Here is a 21152-nt window from a genome sequence, read left to right on the forward strand (position 1 = left end):
AATAGAGAAGATAACCTTGTATCCAGAAGCATTAGTATAGATATATGGACAGATATTGCATAATTCTGTTCATAGGTAATGCTATCGATATTCGATTGTAGTTTAACAATAAACTTGTCTATATTCTTTAAAGTGCCTACAACAGAACTATAACATGAAGTGATTGGTGTAATCAACTTGATGGTGCATCCCCCATGAAGGTTTAATTAAGCCAGCGCAATTTTATTAAAGATTACACACCTATCTTGCCTTGCAAGGTGTGAATGGTATTTGTACTCGTATTGAATGTAATCGTTTTAAGAGCAGAACTGCACGATTATAAAACCTCCAATTTTTTATTCATAATTTCATACTACACATAAAAATTTGGGTTTGTTTTAAATAAATATCAAGTGTTTATACTTACTCCGCAAGAAATTTGATTTAAACAGACCAATTTCTCATTTTCAAAATTAGTTCCATCTTTTATGCAAAACATTATCTATAGGTTTTTTTTAATATAAGCAACTGTAATTGAACAAGAATTATTAGATTTACTTATAACGAGCACTGGATATCTTTAAACAAAATGTAAATATTGTTGAAGGAAGAAATTCCTAAATTTGCTATAAAGTGCGATTTTCTTTTTTTGAGAAACCTTCCGTTAATAACAAAACTAAGTAAGTAGGTATTTTTATTTGTCCTAAAAAATTCGCAGAGGTATATAGGTATTATATGAAAAACCGCAAAGATTGTTACCGGAAGAGCCTTTACATTTTCCAAGTATGTTACTTCTATTTTTCAGAAACCTTTTAGGATCAAACCATGTTTTCTTGTTGTAAAATAACCCGTAAGTAAATTAATAGAAAATATTGTCAAGTCGAGATTCATTTTTAATTTTAAAGTATTGTTTCTTTTAAATGAAATACGTCATAGGGTTGAAGTGTTCATATAGCAATTGAGCGGTAGTTTTCTAGGGATATACTTATTTACATTATTATGGTACAGAAATATAATAATACCTTATCTTAAGCTTAACCTGCTTAACTTAAAATGATTGCTCACCAGTACTCAGTAGTATTTAAATAGGTAAGTATAGTATTTAAAGTTACAGCAACACGGTGTGTGTGACTTGCGTAACGCATCAGGGATTTCAATGTAAAATTCATAACACACGATTATTGAAAAAGATGCGGGTTTTATTTTTCCAATTTTCCGTCTTTATTATGAAAAACATTGAAAACTAATACGGTTGATTCGCGTAAAAAAATTTTTCCTAAAAAAACCTTAATACATTTTTGCTCTAAAATAATTTGGCGAGCCGCAATAATCGCATGTTATGAATGTTACATTAAAATCCCTACGATGCGTTACGCAAGTCACCACCCTGTATACAATGCATATAAAATGGTTATAGATAACTGATAAGTAGGTAGGTACTTCGCTATGTATAACTGGGATTAACTTAACTGTTAGAAAGGGAAACATACAACTCTCGGACACTAGTTGAAGTATAGATGGATTGAATCGATGATAGGTATATGAGTATAGTTTTTCCCAAGTATAAGCTTTGTAGTAGGTAAGAGAAGTAGTGCAGATTATAAAATTCGGATTTCACACAAAAATATGGCTTAAGGGTAAATGTGTTAGTAATGGACACTCTAAAAGATATTTCACATTTGAAGAGCTGTATAGATATTTCAATATATAAAAGAAAGTAATTCTTGAATAGTGAATCATCAAACACTTTTTATGCAGAACCTAAGTAGGGTATACAATATTACAAATTATGTAAATTGAAATTTTTATTGAAAATTTTACCCAAAAAATGCCCGAGTACCAAGTTTTGGACACTCCAACATTAGTAATAGACGTATCACATATGAGTAATATAATGGACACTTCAAATTTTAAGTAGATATATCTACTCATCTCGCGGGATTGTTGTAATGCCCTTTTTTATTTTGATGTAGGATATCTGGATTAATGTTATTGAACTAGTTATAATATTTTTTTTTTAATTGTTCTTGAATAAGGGCATTAACATGTTATATCATCGAAAAGAGAACAAAAATCTATCAAATGCGAATAATGAAAAGGAGCACTGCCAAAAATTCAATTGTTTTTCGTTACTCATTTATTTTCTGAAATAAAAACAACTCAATACTTACTTATTATGGGAAATAAAATATCAAACAAGGTTTATATAGAAAAATTTGTAACGAAGCTTGGCATCTTTACAAATTCACTCTGTTCTTGAATCATGTGGGACATTTAGAGATATAAGAGGTCAGATGGTGTTACTTCAATTCCTTGGGGAAAAGGGCGATCCCTTGAGTGGGATGTAACTGTGGTAGTCCGCTAGCTCCTAGTTACTTGAATTCTACCATTAGAGCGGTGCTGCGGTTGCTGAGGCTGAACGTCGGAAAATTAATAAATATAGAGACCTCGGTCATCAATACATCTTCCACCCAGTTGCGTTTGAGTCGATGCGGCTTGCTGGGGAATTGGGCATTAATTAAAGACGTCAGCAACAGACTCGAGCGTGGAACTGGTGAAAAACGAGCCACTGAATTTCTGTGGCAACGTTTTTATATTGAATTAAATCATTTTATGATTTTATGTAAATGTTTATAGTGTTATTGCCCATTTTGTTTTGGTACATTCTTGATGTGATACCTAATAACTACTTATTCAAAGATTTGGTCATGTTAATTCGTGGTTTGCTAGTTCTCATTTAAAATTATCGATTGAAACCTCTCGGCAACTTTTTTCGAAATCATTAAGTTAAGTTCTTCATGGAAACCTCCCGAAATTTTCATGTAAATGAAATGTTAGGTTTAGATAATATATTAATACCCTTCTTAAGCATCTATCCGGTAATAATTTGAAATATTTTGCACCCCAATAAGAATTTCTAATTGTTAGGTACAAACATCCTCAATGCATTACTTTTTTTGCTATAAGCAAGTCGTCTTGATGTCCCTTTTAAACAACTGTACAAAGTGCACTACATAGATAATGGAATCTCAGTAGGTGAAGTATGTGTAACCATTAAGTCACACAAAAATATAAGAATGAACAGTTACTATAGGTTTGATAACAGAAGTAGGTAATTATACCTTCATAGGTCTAGGTCATCAGATCTGTCACTTGCAGTGCATTTCTGTAATGCATATGGCGTCAACAACTACTTAAACGCTAAATATTGCTATACTTGCAATGATTTTCCATCTTTCTAAAACTTTATTTATCTCAAAAAATTTACAATCATTTAGTTAAGATGGCTCTCTAATTATTAGTTGATCAAAATTGCATTTCGTGTGTTCAGCACGCACAGCATGTCTAATGTCCAACCTAGAGACCTATATCCTATCATAGAATAAGTAATCATAAACATTCAAAGAAACTCAAATGATTCACAAACAGTTTAGTGTAGGTGTCTGATAACAATATATTTAGTGCAGATTTCGTAATATTATTAAAATTGACGTTATCCCCTGTAAAATAACACAGTGTGAAGTAAATTAAACCTATTCCCGTGTGCCTAGTAGTTAACTTATTTGCCCTTTGACTACTACGATATGATTTTCCATACAATTATGAAATTTAGCTGTTATTTTACAAATTTGCATTAGCGTTATAAGAAGACAAACATGCCAGCATTTTCAATATTTACATTGCTTATTACTAGAGTATGGAAAGTAGCCCATTGACTGCTAAAATGCGATATTCCAAGAAACAACTGTCGGACTGTTAGTCAACAATGGCTTCTCAAATTTCTCCGTATGTCAACAAGCACTCACCTGTGAATTGCCATTCACAATTCACAAGTTTACGTTTATTGCGCCCAATAAACACTTTAAACCCGAAGCGAAGTCAATTGCCTTCTGCAAAGGTACAAATAAATATGTATGTAGTAAAAGTGCGTAAACATGAATGCGGCTACAGGAAATAACTGTTTCCACAGAGTTAAAATCTACAATTAGTAAGTATTCAATGCCTGTCAACTTTATATTTATTTAGTCTTCTTAAGAATGTAATAGTGTTAACGGGCAGTCTGAAAGGAGAGCTTTCAAGTGATTGCTTTACTAAATAATGAGATCCAGTTACGGGATTTTGAATTAATCCCTTTTAGTGTTCGATATCTCATACATTCAATACGTAATACCTATTCATGTTTAGGATTTAGTTAGGCTATGCACACTGCACCTCAGCGGCCATCGGGGTTGTTGTAGATGATTGGTGCACAATAAACGACAAAGTGTGACAACTGACGGGGTAACCGAATCTAGGGCGGATATCTTAATTCTTGAAAGCCGTATTCATCGATTACTTGTCGAACTTTTTGAGTCTTGTGCACCTAACTACTATTGTCGTGTAACAATATCATTTAATCTGCAGAATTCTCTCGCATGGCAACTTTAAGGTTTTTTTAAATAGGCTCTTTATAAACAACGCCTTTAATTTAATGTCGTTTTTCATGTAAATACTCAATTAACAGGATCTCTCACAATCCCAGAAGACTACAAATTATCCACTGATATAAACAAAACCACACATTCCATAAGAAAATTTCAGAGAAAACCAAAGTCAAAACGCCAACTTGTAAAAAAACGTTCTATTCCCAACCCAAGTGAGCCATGATAAAACAAAAGATGTTGAATTCTCACAATTAACAGTACAGTGTCGGTAGTGTATGATTGTTTTTTAATCAGTGCTGCGAAAACGTTCCATTTAAAAAAATGCAAGTTTGATATGCCACTAGAATACAGCACGCCCCTGGTGATCAAAAATATTTTAGAAACATGCCGGCGGAAATTGTGTATAATTTGGTTCTAAGACTTTTTTCGGTATCTTTTATGGTAAAGGAGTTATAATCCGAGGGATCGTAGGTACTACACCCTCTACAATTAACTTACAGTGGAATGATGTGCACGGACTGTCTACATTAATGAAAACCCCCAAAAACGGGGCAGTAAAACTAACAAGTGCCTACTAAAATAGTCCTCGATAAATTGTTGGTTGAACAATTGTAAAAGCTTAAAAGCCGAACCTAAAATCTAAGCGTTAGACAACCGTATATGCAACTATGAACTTACGTTTACAAATTCCAACTACGATCTAAAAAATTGGTAACAAGCCACAAAAAATGATTAATGAAACTGAAAACCAGCACAGCAACTTTTGGAACCGCTACAAATGCCTTTGTGCTGCTGGTTTCCAGTTTCATTACCCATTTTTTGTTCATTTTAATTCGCAGCCACATAAAAGTAGCCCTTTTTACCTGCAACTTTACCCATTAATTTCTATGCTACGACCAACAGAAATGCTAGGAACCGGTAGCATAAGTTTTGTTATACTCTAGACCTCTGCTGGTGTGTGGTGGTACTTTGTAGGCAGCGGCGTAGCATGCCCAAATAGCGCCTAGGGCGAGCATTAAAATTGTGTCCCTTCGTAAATTTCCTGAATATAAAACAAGATAGGTACGAAGAATCGTATACGACTTTCAGTAGGGGAATTTTTTGTGCACCGTTCGAACCTAAGAAAAACAGCTCATATTCAATAGCACTGATTCTTGAACTCGTAAAAATCGATTGACAAAGGTTTGACATCGCTATCTCTTTTCGTTCTCGAAAAAAAGCAGATAGCTACACTTTTAGCGAGGGGACGCTTCGACGTTTCTGGTAACGGCATTACAACACGTTGCGTCGATGCTTGCCTTCGCTCTTTTTTGAGGAACGGGTGAGGAGAGATGAAGGTTTGTGTCAGCGACTTTAATTGACACAACTGTCACGCTATTTAAACAGTGACAGCCCCAGAAGTCAAATGCAGCTGTAACACGAATGAGGATTATCCCTGGTACTGAAATTGGCACTGAGCCCAGATCTTGTTGATAGAGAATGAAGGAAATCATGCAATAAAATGTATTATATGCAGTGGTGCTGTGGCTTGGACCTACACCTCTACTAATTCGACAGCAATCATTTATGATCACTCGGTATACCAAAATTTTAACCTTGAACATCAAGCATTTATGATCACTCGGTATACACAGTTTAGTTTTTTGTTACCAAGTGCCATCTAGTACCCGTATGCTAGAAACAACCAAGTAACATCAAGTAGCAACCTGTATTTCCTTTGACGTTTCGTGAAATGCACTACATTTCAAATGCATTATATAAAATATGAAGTTCTTTATTCCCATTTAGTTTACATTTCGTAATAGACCTTGGCAAGCAATTATGACGTTCATGTAGCACAATGAAATTGGCAAAACCAACAATAATCCTTTTAGTTTTCATAATTGTTCTTTCAATGCTGTTGGCCAACGTAACTAACTTATTAAGTACAGAACAATCGTTTGAACCAAAGCATTTCAATGAGGGAACTAAATTATATATGACTGACCAAAATGAGCACATAGTGTGGTTTTTACAGGTGAGTTCCCATTATATGTATCCCGAATGTATTGTTCCCTTTCAGATATCGGACATACATGTCAGTGTATTTCGTGATTTGTCACGTATATCTGACTTTCGACAGTTTTGTGCGAATGCCATTAAGGTTTTTAAGCCCCCGGTTGTGCTGGCTTCTGGTGATTTGACTGATGCAAAGACTCAAGACAGTATCGGCTCGCAGCAGTTCCGACAGGAATGGGTGGAGTACCGGAATGTGCTGAACAGTTTGAATGTGTCTCAGTACACTACGTGGCTGGATATTCGGGGCAATCATGGTGGGATTTCTGGCAGTTTGTATTCTATTCTAAGTCATGTTTTGTAGATAACTTCAATGTGCTTAATTCGCTTTCCAAACAAAACTTTTATACGAACTATTCAATACAAGGCAAAGCCAATCCACGATCCTACCTTTATCAGATAGAAGTGAAGGGAGATGTTTATTCGTTCGTCGCAATCGATGCGTGCTTACGGCCGGGACCGCGCCGCCCCTTTAACTTTGTCGGCATGCTCGACGATGTGGAAATAGCCGTTATACGTAACATAGTGAAACGAGTCGAGGCTAGTCATAGTAAATATACAATTTGGTTTGGACATTTTCCAACTTCGTGTATTTTAAGTCACGAACCAGGGGGATTACGGTCAATTATTGGGAGACACGATCAGGCCTTGGTGTACTTGTGCGGACATCTGCACACACTCGGAGGACTTATTCCCAAGATGTACACCTTGCAACAGGATGGCTTTTTAGAGCTCGAGTTGGGTGATTGGAAAGATAATCGCATGTAAGCACACCTCTGTAGGAGGAAACTGTTATGGGGAGAAACCCAGGTTTCCATTTAAAAACAAGAACATGTAAATCTCTATAACAATTCCTCCTTAAGTGTAATAGTTACTCTCTAGATCTAAAGAGTGCCCATTAGGGCTTGTCTTTCCAATAGGCTCATGCCTTGGTAAATAAAAGTAAATTTTGGTTAAATTCACCCTGATTTTGTCAACATTCTTGCTGCAGTAATGGGTGACAGGCATTGTATAAGTAAGTTGTGTTGCCTAACCAAATTTTAATGAATTTATTGAGGGACTGAACCTTAATTACTAATACAACTAATTGTTTTGAAAATACGACCATTTAAAAAGCTTGGGGGAACTTTTATGGGAATATTTCACTTAGTTTTAGCATTCACCCCCAGCTACCTCCACTTTAAAATAATAATATGCACCCCCCATCTCCTTAAACATATTTGGATGTATGAATTAATTTTAAAATTTTTACCAAGAAATTGTCCTTTTAAACAATCCTGCAAACTTTTGTTTGCCATGGAAATCTAGATGTATACAATAAAAATAATTTAATATATAAAATGCAACATTGCAAGTTATATTTAACACCAAAATAGGAGTTTTACGCTCTTTTCAATAACTCCTAAATATGTAGGGTGGTCCGTATGAAAAAGTATAGTTTAGGGTTGTACAAGAAAAACCCAACACCTTGCAGAAAATCTGTATCGCGATGGGATTCTACATACATAAAAAGTGCTGTCAGAAAGATTTTGCTTTAAAATTCAGCTGCAGACACCTAGGTTTTTTCTATCTCTTAAATAAATTAAAATAAAGGGTGTTTCCACAAGAAAGTGCCCAGTTTGAACCACTCTGTACATGAAAACTCGCGAACGGAAATGTTTTCCTGTAGCATTTCTATAAATGTCGAGATAAATGTACAAAAATTTGGTCAAAATTCATGGACGTATAGATGAAGTTGTATTATTTCACATACACAAAAATCTGAGTATCTGAATGCTCCATTTTTTTTGTAATTAAATCACAAAGACGGATGCTCGTATGTTTTTTACCAAAATTCATCAAAAATAATTAAATAAAATAATGTTACACCTTTTAATTTACCAGAATTGGACATACTAAGGGTTTAAATTTTAGTTGGAACACCCTATATAATAACTGACATTCCATTTTTACCTTCGCACTAAGAGTAAGGCCAATGCCCATTTCCAAAAATAATAAATTACACTACTGCGGCGCAGCTTGGTTCGTCCAGCTGCCCGTTTCATTATCAGATATATTAATAATTAGCCAAGGCCGCTAATTATTTGGCTTGCGTCAATTTTTTTAGTTGTCCAAAATCTCTCCAATGTCGGATTGTATTATAACAGAGAACTGATCTAGAGAGAAACTGTTACAGATGGGACACAATGGAAAGTTTCTCTATGTAACAGTCCCGCAGGACCCATTGTAACTTGAGGCGCGCTTGTAGGTATCGCCTGCTTGCCGTCGATCATGGCATGTTATCATTTATCGACGTTAAACACCAGCAGTGGCCCGTTGTTTTGATCACAAATCCAAAGGACGCCCTGTTCTTGATGCCTCGTAAAGAAAACTTTGAAATTGTCACCGAATCTACGCACGTTCGACTTTTGGCGTTTTCTCCTGTTCCTATCAAAACGGTTAAGATTCAAATTGACAATGAAGCGTGGGTGGTATGTCGGCATGTCGAAGGGCCATTGTACGTGGCCCCTTGGAGTCCAAAGATGTACAAAATTGGACTTCATACCATTAAAGTAATATTTTAAAAGTTAAATCTACTTGTATCATTTTTCACTTTTAGGCGTATGTTCGTGACGAAGATGGCAGAATTAAACTCCATACTCAGCCCTTTTCATTAGAAGGAAGGAAACTGTCTTTTGAATTTTTGGCAAAATTTGTCTTAATGACGAATGCAAGCACTTTCGTACGCATTTCGTTTTCATTGTTCTCTACGTTTATCATTGCTTGTTTTAGTTTAAGTGCATGTTTTGGACTTTTAACCTCGTGGCGATATTGCCATTGATGTTGTTAAGGATGGTTCATTATTGTGCCATTAAAAGTAAGCGCGTTTACTTTTAAAGTTAAGCTTTTGTAAATGTAAATTTCAGAACACATCATTTCTAAAACAGGAGGCTTCACCGGCTGCTTTTACCTGTGGATCAGGAAGCTGTGGACTTTATCGTCCGTCGATCGAATCTTTTGGCCCACAGTTTTGTACCCGATTTACTTAACAGTAGGCCCTTGGTCCGTCGGATTTATTGTCGAAGATCGTCTAGGCGCTATTTTTGCATGGGGTATATACGTCGACGGTATTTTTTTGCCAGGTTCGTTTACGTATGCCTATGGATTTATACAGGTGAGTACGGCTCTGATTTAGTTACGAGGATTTTATTTGTAATTTGAAGCTGTTCACTTTCCAACTGCCTCTAATATTCATTCTGGCAAACGGTGTGGATTTTCGGTGAGTGTGCGAAGGTGAAGGGAATTTAAGTGATTAGTTTATAGGGTCCGATGTCTTATGGAGAAAGAAGAACCGTCTCATTTGGTTAGAGTGCGGCTGCATCTACCCTTTATTGTACTTTTAACCCTTCAAGTCATAATGGCTTACTTTTTCTGGTTGGCTTATGGGACCTTGGCCTTTCTACTTGGTGTGCTCCGTACGTGGTCGATAGTCCTTGCCGTTATATTATGGATATTGACGCTGCACTTGCCAGAGCGCTGCGCGTGGTAAACATTTTAATGCAGTCTTTTTCAGTTTACATCAATGTCTTTCTCTTTCAAGGGGCGCAGCGAAAATTTGGTCGCACAAATGTGAGCAAGAATCGGTATCCACTTCGAACGCGGGTCTGAGTGCGTTCAAATAATTCATATAGCAATGTGATTTTAGTATTTTACTTTGTAAATGTGATATAAGATATTTTTGTAGTCAAATCTGTTCAATGGCCTTAATCAAATGACTGGTTAGAATTGTAAATTTTAAGTACGTTTTATAATGTTTGTATTTTCTATGTGATTGTAATGTTTTTGTCGCCAATTACCATTACTTATTTAGGTACCTCGAACTTTCCAGTGTATGATTGTATTAATACTATACTATACACCAATTAAGGAAAATATACATACATAATTGTTTTTGTTTTATCTAGGTGTTTAATTCTTTCCATATCCACAGTGTAAATCCATTATTTAAAATTTGAATATTCAAGATGTGTTTAAAATTTAGATCTTTTATTATCAAATTTAAATTGCGGAGTCTCAGTAAAATTTAACCCTAACGGTACAAACATTCCCATCAGTATTTAAGGTAGATAATAAACCCACAATTCTTGAATTTGGATTTCAGCTACAGTAATGGAATAAGATTAAAGAAGAAGAAAAAATAAAAAAGTTTAAAAAAGGCATAAATACATAGCTAATATGTCATTGAATTTCAAATTCAATGTAGGATAAATTGCCCCGTCAAAATCACTCATATGGGCATTCTGCGAGTAAACTTAGCCTTAAAATAAGTCTTAAAAACGCTCTTAAGGGATCGGTCCAAAGAGGGTTCCCACTTTAGCCTCCGGGGGGAATCGCCCCGTGAAGTTCCCCCGCAATATTCGCCCCCAAGACAATTCAAGACGGATACATTCTTCACAAGACGTTTATCCTTTAAAAATCCTACTAAAAAGAAAAGGTTAACGGTTGTCATTTATCTGTTTTTAAATTAAAAATAATTTAATATTTATTTTTCAACACACAAGAAGAAATACAAAAGCTTTGGAAAAATCGCTCAACAGAAACTGGTTCGCCCCAAGGATTTTATCTTCTCGAAAACCTACGTACAAGATTCGATCATGTAAGCTCACGCCTTAGGGAAAATTCCCCTCGCCTGAAGTAGGCGAAGTTTCTGGTGTTAAATTACTGGAGATCAATCGGAAAAATTGTTCCAAGTGTAAGTGTAAATTTATAATCAATTCCAATACTTGAAGAATTTCTACCTATACATAAGCATCCCTAAAGTTGTGGCGGTCTACCCTATTACGTTCCCAAAGTTTGAAAATTATTTTTAATGAAATTAAGCATAAAAATCAAAAAACTTTATTGGCGTTTTTTAAAGAGAAAATACGTGTAAATGTATAATCAATCGCGATATAGGAAGAATTCCTAGCAAAGTATCCCTACAATGAGAGCAGCGCTCGACCCTATGATGCGATCTAAGAAATGTTAGTGCATAAATCAAAGAAACTGCTAGTGAAGATCCGTACACACCGCTTTGGCGGTGGTCAGCTAATAATGATCAGGTGTGGCTCAAACATGTCGAAGATAGTTAGTAGGAAATGCAATACCGGGATTGCGGGATCCCGCGGCATTTTTGCGAGATTAATCTCGCACATAAATGGAGCGGGATCTCGCGGGATTTGCGGGACTGAGGAATTGGTCGACCAAGGGGACGACTCTGTTTACTTTGTTAATGAAACTGATAACATCGATTTATTATTTTTATTTATTTAAATAATTGTTAAACTTTTTTCGTTAAAAATGTACTATGATTTTTGAGGGACTTTAGAAGACTTTTTGTGCTTTACGGGTAAGGTTTTTTTGTTATAAGTTAGGCCGAAGGTACTTTTTTGTTAAATATTGCAATAATTAGCGATTTATTTTAATACAGAAGTTAACCGCACAGAATTGCTTATTTGCCAATTTATTTAAAGTTTTGCGAGATCCCGCGGGATTAACATCTAACAATCCCGCAAATACCGGGATTGAGATAATGTGCTTAGAACGCCTGCTCGAAGTACGATAGGAATAGACCTGGAGACGAATCTTTTAAGGGCGAATGTGGCGTATTGGCAATAAATTTTTCAAATACACGACAGCATTTTATTTAGCGCCACCCGCTAGATTCCAAGAGCAAATATTTCGGGGATGAATCTTCGGAGGTGGAAAATCATCATCACTAAACTAAACGCGAATTTACTTTTGGGTAAGCGTCAGTTCAACAATCATAATTTTTTGATTTGAAGTTTCAGCTTGTAAAAGGCACCCTTCGAAAAAGCAGGTAGATATAACTCTAAAATTCTACTTCTAAATTTCAGCCAGAATTCGATGACAATTCTAAATACGGAGATGCTGTTGCTAGCATCATGACAGCGGGTTTTTTTTGGGTTGCTTTGGTTTCAAATACATTTACAAATCTCCGTTTTGAAAATATCATTTCCGCAAACTTCTCAGAGCATGTAATTTAATCAATTTTGGGTCCCAGGCAAAGTATAACAGCTACACTTTTTATGTGAAAATGTAATGTAACATTTTTAGATTTAGCCTCGGATTTAGCTCATACGTTTACCATTATTTTGGGAAAAAGCAAGTTATGTGTTCCTTTCAGACAATAGGTAAGCAATAAAATGGTTATTTTCCATTTATTTTGATGTACTGTAAACAAAAAACGGATGGAATGTAATATTCTTTACAAGATGATTTAGGCTGTATTTTAAGGGATATTTTGGAAAATGCTGCGTTACGTTCGCCATTTGAATTGGTCGTTATTTTGAAAGTACGAAAAACACTTGGTCTAAGTGCTGGATTAAAAATATTTATTATTATTATCTTTCGGTTTATCATGACTAAAATGCATCTCCCAGTTGAATCACATAACGTAGGTATCTATATTTCTTATTGAGGAGAACAACTTGTACGCATTTCTTCATTTTCCAAGGGGCGAATTGGTCATAAAATAAATCTGTGTTCTGTGGTTTATAACTTATAACACTGACAGTGCATACACTAATAATGAGACAAGTATCAATCAGACCTTCTTCTTATTGGTTCACTAAGGCAAAAAGTTTGTGAAATTCTTCATTTCTTGCAAAATCGTATCATTATTACAGGGCAAACGAATAAAACGCATTCAACGGTTATAGAAAGGTATATAATGTATATATAAAAGTAAAAGCTACAACGATTAACATCCATAAATCTTTATCTACAATTAACAATATATTATTCACCACAAGTTCAATTTCGTATTGCACAATTAGAACCATTTGTGTTCGAAAATATAAACTGGTTCACCAGCAAACGGGACAAGTGGTCATCCTTAGGTAGGTACGTAATTGAAGTAAAACATCGGTTTCAGTTTATGGAGAACGTTTGCTTGCGTGAACCACAAACAGCTTGTAGGGCACCTGGACGCGTTGCTCATTATTGTTGTCGCATTCGTCAAATAAATGCAACTTCTTCACCTCCTTAACGCAATCGCTTAGGTAATCTTCATGCATTTTCGACGGTATTTGGCTGTAAAATGGACTGACCGCCGTTATCGATTCTACAATTGAAGTGCAAACGAACCGCTACAAAATGCATTCACTTACTCACTTTTTAATACCGCCACGTTGGGGTAAACGTAAATTCTGTCTTCAGTTTTACAAATGTCAATATCAAACCCAACATCGAGCAAAATTTCCTCCAGCTGCTTATCGGGATTTTCCGAATATTGATACGGCGAAACGTAGTTTTTCACATTTTCCATGTAAGATTCCCACCGACCTTTTTTGGAAAGCGACTGATAAATTTCGAATATCGGGTTATTAGCCAGAAATGCTAAAAGCACGTCGCCGTCTTCCTTTAACATTTTATAAATATTCGCGAGGGCTTTCCTGTAAAAAAAGTGATTTATTAATTATTTAAATTTCGTCTAAGTACCTTTGATCTTGGACCCAATGCAAGCAGTAAAACGAAAGTATGTGATCGAAATTTTCTTCAAATTCAACCGGAATATCGTCAGTCGCGATATTCATGTGCTCGAATGCGATCTTCGAATTTTGGCAATTATTCTTGGCAAACTCGATCATCTCCTCGGATAAATCGACGCCGACTAATTTTTCAAATTTTTTTGGTAAACGCGGCAGCAGCAAATCGCGAATAACGTCACCGGCGCCGCAACCGACGTCCAAAATGCTGGCGTCCTTTCTCCACTTAATTAAGTCGAAGTAATTGTCTAAAACGTAGATTGCGTCGTTCTTCTGCAAGCCGTTGTACTTTGAGTACAGTAATGCCTGGTTCATTTTTGGGGATAGGTACCTACTAAAGTTACGTTTGTAACCCCGTAATGACAACTAGACATTTCTTTTGAAGCATCTTCTTTTATAGTAAAGAGGGGGCACCTGGACCAGATCATCTTTTTCAAATACAGCGGTAACCAACAAGTAGATTTTTCTTATTTGTCGTAGTCAATTTTTTTGCACTCCAGAAGTTACTCCCGCCAAAAATCCAGGCGTCGAGGCCTAGCGGTGACGCGAATTGCATTCGTAACTGCGCCAGTTTGTAAATATACGTAATTCATTGACAAAAAAAATTGTTTACGTTAATAATAATATTTGAAATCTATTTTTGTGTCACCTTTAACCTACCTTACGGCTTAGAATTTCTTACGCAACATTTTCATTGTTATGTCTTAGAATTTGAAATAAGTAAAAAGTGACATAGATAATTTCGAAGATTGTACTTATAACACGAAAGATAAAAATGCATTAATGGGTGCATGCCCGTTTTATATTATACTGTAAACAAGGCTTGAACTGACCACTACAACATTTAAGAGTTTAGGAACCACGAATTTCGAGCTGGACCGGTCATGGAACTCTAAAACGAGCAAAGCCAAAAAAATATCATATACAAAAAAATGTAATTGTGTCTGGTCAGGGCTGTTTTAAACGACGATGCTTGTCTTATACTTTTTTATTTTCTTGGTAACGCACGCATATATTCGATAGGTGGAGTAGGTAAGTTCCGCGTCCCATCCTTTATTTTATATTCAAAAAAATGCGAGTAAAAAAAGAATTTAATTACTTGTCGAATTTTTCCAGCTTTAAAACGTTTTGGATTTGAACAACGAGAAGAAAGTTTTTGTCTTTTATCAATAATGAAGGTCAGGGACCAACGTTACATAAATACCATTATAGATTAGGCTAGGTAAGTATTTTATGTGTACATCTGAGGAGAGAAATTTCGAATAAATTAGTTTCTGTTGGGAAGCTCGATGCATACGAACGTCAAGTTATGGCCACGTCTTTAAAATTAGATCTCAAAGTTATTAGACAAATTAGAAAGTACCCGGTCGTATATCTCTTAAATAGACTTTCTTTTTCGTAGATCTTTCATCGTTAAAAATTCCTGGCCCTTTTCATAATTAAATACTAAATATTTTCTATAAGCGTAGGTTATGGATCTTATGGTATTGTCATTTTTAACACTTACTTCTCTTGTGCAAGTGCATACTTCATAAACGGCAGATGTTGCTGCATTGTTGTATTTCTTAAATTAATGACCTTTCTACTCTGCGACCGGATTTATAGAACAGAAGTTTTAATAAATGTACAATTTGGGGTAAATTCTCAAGGTTCACCTTAGGAAAATATGTTCGCGAAATTATTCACCTTCAATGAGGGCTAGTTCGCACCAGATGCTCCAACGAATATTCGTTCCCCCTAAAAGGTAAATTCGACCAACATGCGAATCTCGGAAACCATAGAAGATACGAAGATGGTCAAATTAGGGAAAAGTTGCGCAATTAAACAGTTATTATGATGCTGTAAAGAAAACCAGAAAATTCGGATTATTTCCGAAGATATGCCAGAAACACCGAAATTTGCCGATTTTGTTTATATTCTTTTCTGATGTTGGTTGAACAGATACAAAAAAATAAAAAAACGTCGTTGAGAGATTTTCAATATAAAGTGTCGAGAAATCATCATAAACTTAATTTTCTTAATTGGCCCGTAAAAGAAGTACATACTGTAATGAATATATAGCATTTTTTATTAGGAATACAATACACTACACATACAAAAATTGAAAACTGTTGGTATCGGACACATTTTCCATTTTCCAGGACCGCAGATGGGTAATTTATTTGCAGAATTCAAGTTTAGCTTTATTTTATTATACCAGCATATACATAATGTTATTCAATGAAAAAAATCTCGATAACGATGGTCAAAGGACATTTCGCCACGAATTCACCTAAGGAACCTGTTCCTGGTGGGACACCCTGTATAAGTAGGTATGCATAATAGATTGTAGCAAACAACTCAAAAGCTCTTAGAAACTCATGAAACCTCTTCTCCTACTGTCAAGGATGTATAAAAGCTGCTTAAAGGTCTCTAAGACACCTGAAACCGAAAAGTTAAGCCTCTACAGTCAATTTGCATTGCAGTGTTATTGCAAATGGTTAGATTACCAACAACACACAGTCCTAGGTATATTTCTATCCTCTTCATATCTTTGCATATTTTATTCATGTACTGTTAAACACAATAGACAATATCGATCAAGGACTAATTATGTAAACAAATTTATCGAAAAGGTGTTGTCAATATTTGAATAAAGGTGCACAAATACCTGTTTACTCAACTGCATTTTTGTATAATGACATCTTCTGTACTTTACCTGGTTCAAAATGAACTGAAACTGCTGCGGCCGACAGTTGGGTTACGGTAGCGAGATATACTAATGTCACCTTCTCTCTCGTAATAGGACCATTTTTTGTGATACGCGGTCCCACTTGATTTATATTTTATCAAAAGTTTGAGGGAACATTGTGAGAAGAGCTTTATACTCCGTTGGGTCTTCGATTCTGAATCCTTTGAGCAACTGAGATGCTGCGCCGCCTGAATCTCTTCTCAACATCCACTTTCTGGTCCATTCTTTATTATTTTCCAACTCTTCCTGAGCACATCACAAAATAAAGTGACAAAAGCGCAATATAATATTAAAAATACTGTTAAAGACAATTAAAAGCTCTTAAAGTCATTGAGGGAACTCTAACAAAATTTGAAGGCATGTTAGTGTCTTTAAATGGTTGTGGATTGTGAAACCCATTTAAAACTAGCAGAGAACAGACATTTGGTGCCTAAGTAAGACTCTAAGAGCAATAAAATATATGAATTTTAATTCATATCTTTAAAAAAGTCTTAAAGCTCTGAAAAGCTAACAAAGGCTTTTACTTGCTTCTAATAACGACTCACGATTCACGAAGGTTTGTTGAAAACTCGTGAGGGGTTTAATTTAAGCCTTGAAAATCCTTTAAGAGCCAACAAAAAACAAACCTCAATGGTTTTTTGGACGGATAATTTCGTGCAAATCAGAACTTGTGGGGACTTTTTGAGCGTAGTTACCAAAGGAAACATTTACGACCCTCGGTTCATTTGAAATTTAATGTTTTGGGTTGCTTAGGCACCATCTAACACACTCAACACGTAATAGTTAAAATATACAACAGCGACGACACAAATAACGAATTTCGTGTTGCGGACTCTTTAAGAGAGTTCGCATTGCGGAAGTTTTTTGGCCAAATATGCATTTTTCGAGTCTAAGATTTACGTAGGAAAAAAAATTAAAAGGGGCGAAAATTTTAAGGTTGTTGTGTTAGTGAAGTCGACCTTCTGCATGTTCGCAAATTTGAAATTCAGATTCAGTTCAGCCTCTCAGAAAAAAAGCACAGTTTTGTTAGGGAAAAACCAATACCTGGACTGTACTGAACAACATAATGCATAATGCATACGACCGTTAATTAAAAATAGTAAAAGTTGCGTATTATACACCTCGGCATGTACCTAATTAAAAAAAGACTCATTGTCTTAATCTAACCTTGCATATTGTATTAATGTCTTTTAAGCTGACCGTCGCTTATCTTTATATAGGTTCTGAATTATAAGCAGAGATAATTACTTTTCTTTGGCGTTTCTTCACTACGTAAATGTACAGATATATTTAAATCTGTGGTAAATTTGAACTATAGGCAAATATACACACAGAATTGTTCGTGAACTGCCTGAAATCGTGTGTTTTTCCCTCCAAATTTCCTCAAAAGAACACGTTATATTTAACTTGAGATAAAAATCTTGTAAATAAGTAAGATGGGTCCCCAATATGTGCTCGCGGTTACCCAAAACTAAAATTTACAAGAGTTTTGAGGTAAAATTTGGGCTCTTCCGCGTGCATTTTAAATTATAGGCGTCGTAATTTTAAAATTCCAGGCCCATTTCACTTTCGGACGTTTCGCACCAAACTCGGAAGTGGAAGGTGCACCTTTGCAAATATGGGCACAAAAAGTTTTGTTTGAAAATCTGTGCCAAACATTTACTATTATACAATGGACAGTTATTGAGGTCACGTGTGGTGTGTAATCGTATAGCGCGAGTTTTATGATATTCAGTATAAGTTTGCCGTAGCGGTTTATCGTACATAGTGTAATTGAAGTAAACCTAATTTTTATTTAATTACTATTAGGTGGGCGTTACTTTTAGTGTCGATCATCGACTATTATTATTGGCATGTGACTTTGATGTTACCTGCGCGCGGCAATATTCGAAGTTTGCGTCCAAAAACGGCAATTGTGTAGATGTATCCTTCGTTTTCAGTGAGTATAATTTTGAGAGCGTTATCTAATAAATGAGTACTTATCAGTAACTAAAAAATAAGCAAACACGTGTACTAAACGAGATGAAATTCCTATATTGACCGCCTTTGAAGACGCCTTCGCAAACACAACTTTTTTCATATTTCATGATTTGCATAATATTAGAAACTTGTCCTTGGACTTCAGTTGCGTTATTTTTTTACGATGCACGCACAAAGTTTTTCTCTTTGGGAAATCAAACGCGGTAGAATAGGGACATCTGTTCAAACAAGGGATATGGTTGTTTTATTTACAAAGTTTAATTTAGTGAAGAGATAAAAATTCTCCGCCTACCGCCTTGATGTTTTCATACGTAATCCTTAACTTATGCCTCAAAGAAATTTCATTTAGATCAGAGCCAAATCATTTTATAAGTGTAATTTATAATTGGCATGTCTCTCACCTTGATTGAAAATATATTGCACGAACAGAAAGGTTACCGAGCAACCTTTGCAAAAATCAATATTTTTGCATGCCATAGGCACCCTTACTGCTACAGCCCAACTACCTACTATGGATTAGGTCAAAGACCAAAGATTTAGCCTTCCCTAACGTACCTATATAAAGTAAATATCATTCTATTATTTATGCACTATATACACGGTGGATTGGGGAGATTTGGTCCACATTCCCCACGCATGTTAACTAAATACCACCCCTACATATTTTTACAGATTTTTTATCGAAACTCAGCATATATTTAACATTAATATAATTAATTAAAAATTGAAACTCTAGTGTGATATTTCGTATCTTGATTCAATTTTGAGATTAAATTATTAAAACAAGCCGTATAAATGTCGAGGTGTGAAACAGCCTTTTCTACGAAGGGATATTTTTATGTCACCTAGGTAATTAAAGAAAAGCAATGTATGGCAAAATAAAATTTATTTTTCTAAATGCGTAGGTAGGTACATACAGGGAGTTCAAATTCGTGGATAACCATTGGGATCTCCGTAACGGTGGGGGATACAGTGCAGATTAAATGTGGGCAAAGTTGTCCTTTTTAGTGACGTATGTGAAGTTTTTGAAAAAAGAGTGAGATCACCGAAAAACTGAAAATGTCAAATTTCGTTTCCCTAGCTTAAGCAGTCGGAAATGGATGTTACGGAATCTGTTATCAGAATTTCCATAACACGCTAGATGTAGAAGCTGCAGCCTACCACCATCTTATTTCATTTGGGCGCCATATTGGATTGCTGCGGAATGAGTTAGAGACAAAAAAAGAAAAGTAATGACAAGTCACACTCTATACTTACTTAAATTAAAAAAAAAAGTTATTCATTTTTCAACAAAACATCCACGGGTAACTATAGATCTTGGAGAATCAACATGGCTATGATGGCGATGCATTGAAAACACTTTCTTTTTTTTGTCTTCTATCTTATTGGGTAAAACTCCAATATGGCGGCCATAAGAAATAAGAAAGTACCTAGTAGCCGTAGCCTGTAAGCTTCTACATATATCTAGCGTGTTATGGAAATTATTTCCGACCGTTTAAGCTAGGGAAAATAAACAGGAAATTTAACATTTTCAATTTTATCTCAGTTATTCTCAAAGATTTTCCAAAACTTTCAAATGAGTTTTGTTTGTCACAAAAAGAGGAAACTTAGCTTCAATTTAACCTACACTGTAACTCTTACCGTTACGGACATCCCAGTGGTAAGACATGAATTTGAACCACCGTGTACATTCAACCTCTACAAGTCTACACCCTTATTATTTGACCGTTTCTACAATCAACGGATACATTCTTTCGAATATACAATATGCGTATTTCGGACAAGAGATGCCAAGTTCAGCAGTGTACTCTGTCTTCCAACTAAAGCCGACACTAACGCTGAATTTGTGATAATAGGAGCTAAGAACTCGACCAATTAGCAAATACAAAGCAATTTTATTGTTAAGCTTTTGGGGTTGACTGTAATTATTTATTTGTGGTTTTAGTTAATTATTTGATGTCTATGCTGCGGCTAAAGTAATTAATGCGGGGATTATTCATATAGTTACTGGTTAATTTAAATAATCGAGGGAAGGAAAGCTCTTCATATCATCTTCTTGCTCCATGAATTATCCATAATCCCCGCATTGATTACTTTAACGGTAACATGTACGATCAATCTCACATCAAGATTTTCATCTAATCTAATTCAAATTGAAATGATGTCTGCAGCGGCACACGAGCTATTTGGGAGAAAGAGAAATAAGAACGTCTTTTATCCATAATGCCGGAGCGTATTATGCTTGTGAAGTATTACGGAAAAATGAGAGGAAAAATGTAGGAAAATTCACCTCGAAAAATGTTAGCTCCCGAAATACCCACATACGTATATTATAGATCCGTCGACGAGCAACAGAACGTTGCATCTAGAATGTTCTTTCACAGGGAAAGTTCGCCTCCAAAATATTTGAACCTAGAAAAGAATTGCAAAGAATTGTCACACAAAGCTAATGTT

At 35.4% G+C, this 21152-nt stretch overlaps 2 protein-coding genes across 2 annotated transcripts; one reads left to right on the forward strand and one right to left on the reverse strand.

Annotated features, from left to right (window-relative positions):
- Nucleotides 1-6111: 6111 nt before the first annotated feature.
- On the forward strand, nucleotides 6112-10397 carry LOC116168863 (transmembrane protein 62-like). Its single transcript, XM_031484859.1, has 10 exons — nucleotides 6112-6420; nucleotides 6466-6715; nucleotides 6763-7222; nucleotides 8707-9010; nucleotides 9058-9180; nucleotides 9231-9315; nucleotides 9365-9612; nucleotides 9662-9717; nucleotides 9762-9983; nucleotides 10039-10397. Exons 1-10 carry the CDS (start codon nucleotides 6244-6246, stop codon nucleotides 10118-10120), a joined length of 2007 nt encoding a protein of 668 aa, XP_031340719.1. The 5' UTR covers nucleotides 6112-6243; the 3' UTR covers nucleotides 10121-10397.
- A 2759-nt stretch (nucleotides 10398-13156) lies between these two features.
- LOC116169778 (juvenile hormone acid O-methyltransferase-like) lies at nucleotides 13157-19406 on the reverse strand. Its single transcript, XM_031485944.1, has 3 exons — nucleotides 13941-19406; nucleotides 13614-13894; nucleotides 13157-13563 (listed from the first exon to the last, which is right to left on the reverse strand). Exons 1-3 carry the CDS (start codon nucleotides 14300-14302, stop codon nucleotides 13376-13378), a joined length of 831 nt encoding a protein of 276 aa, XP_031341804.1. The 5' UTR covers nucleotides 14303-19406; the 3' UTR covers nucleotides 13157-13375.
- Nucleotides 19407-21152: the final 1746 nt, after the last annotated feature.

This window comes from Photinus pyralis, unplaced genomic scaffold, assembly GCF_008802855.1.
Source record: "Photinus pyralis isolate 1611_PpyrPB1 unplaced genomic scaffold, Ppyr1.3 Ppyr1.4_LG4, whole genome shotgun sequence".
NCBI lineage: Eukaryota > Metazoa > Arthropoda > Insecta > Coleoptera > Lampyridae > Photinus > Photinus pyralis.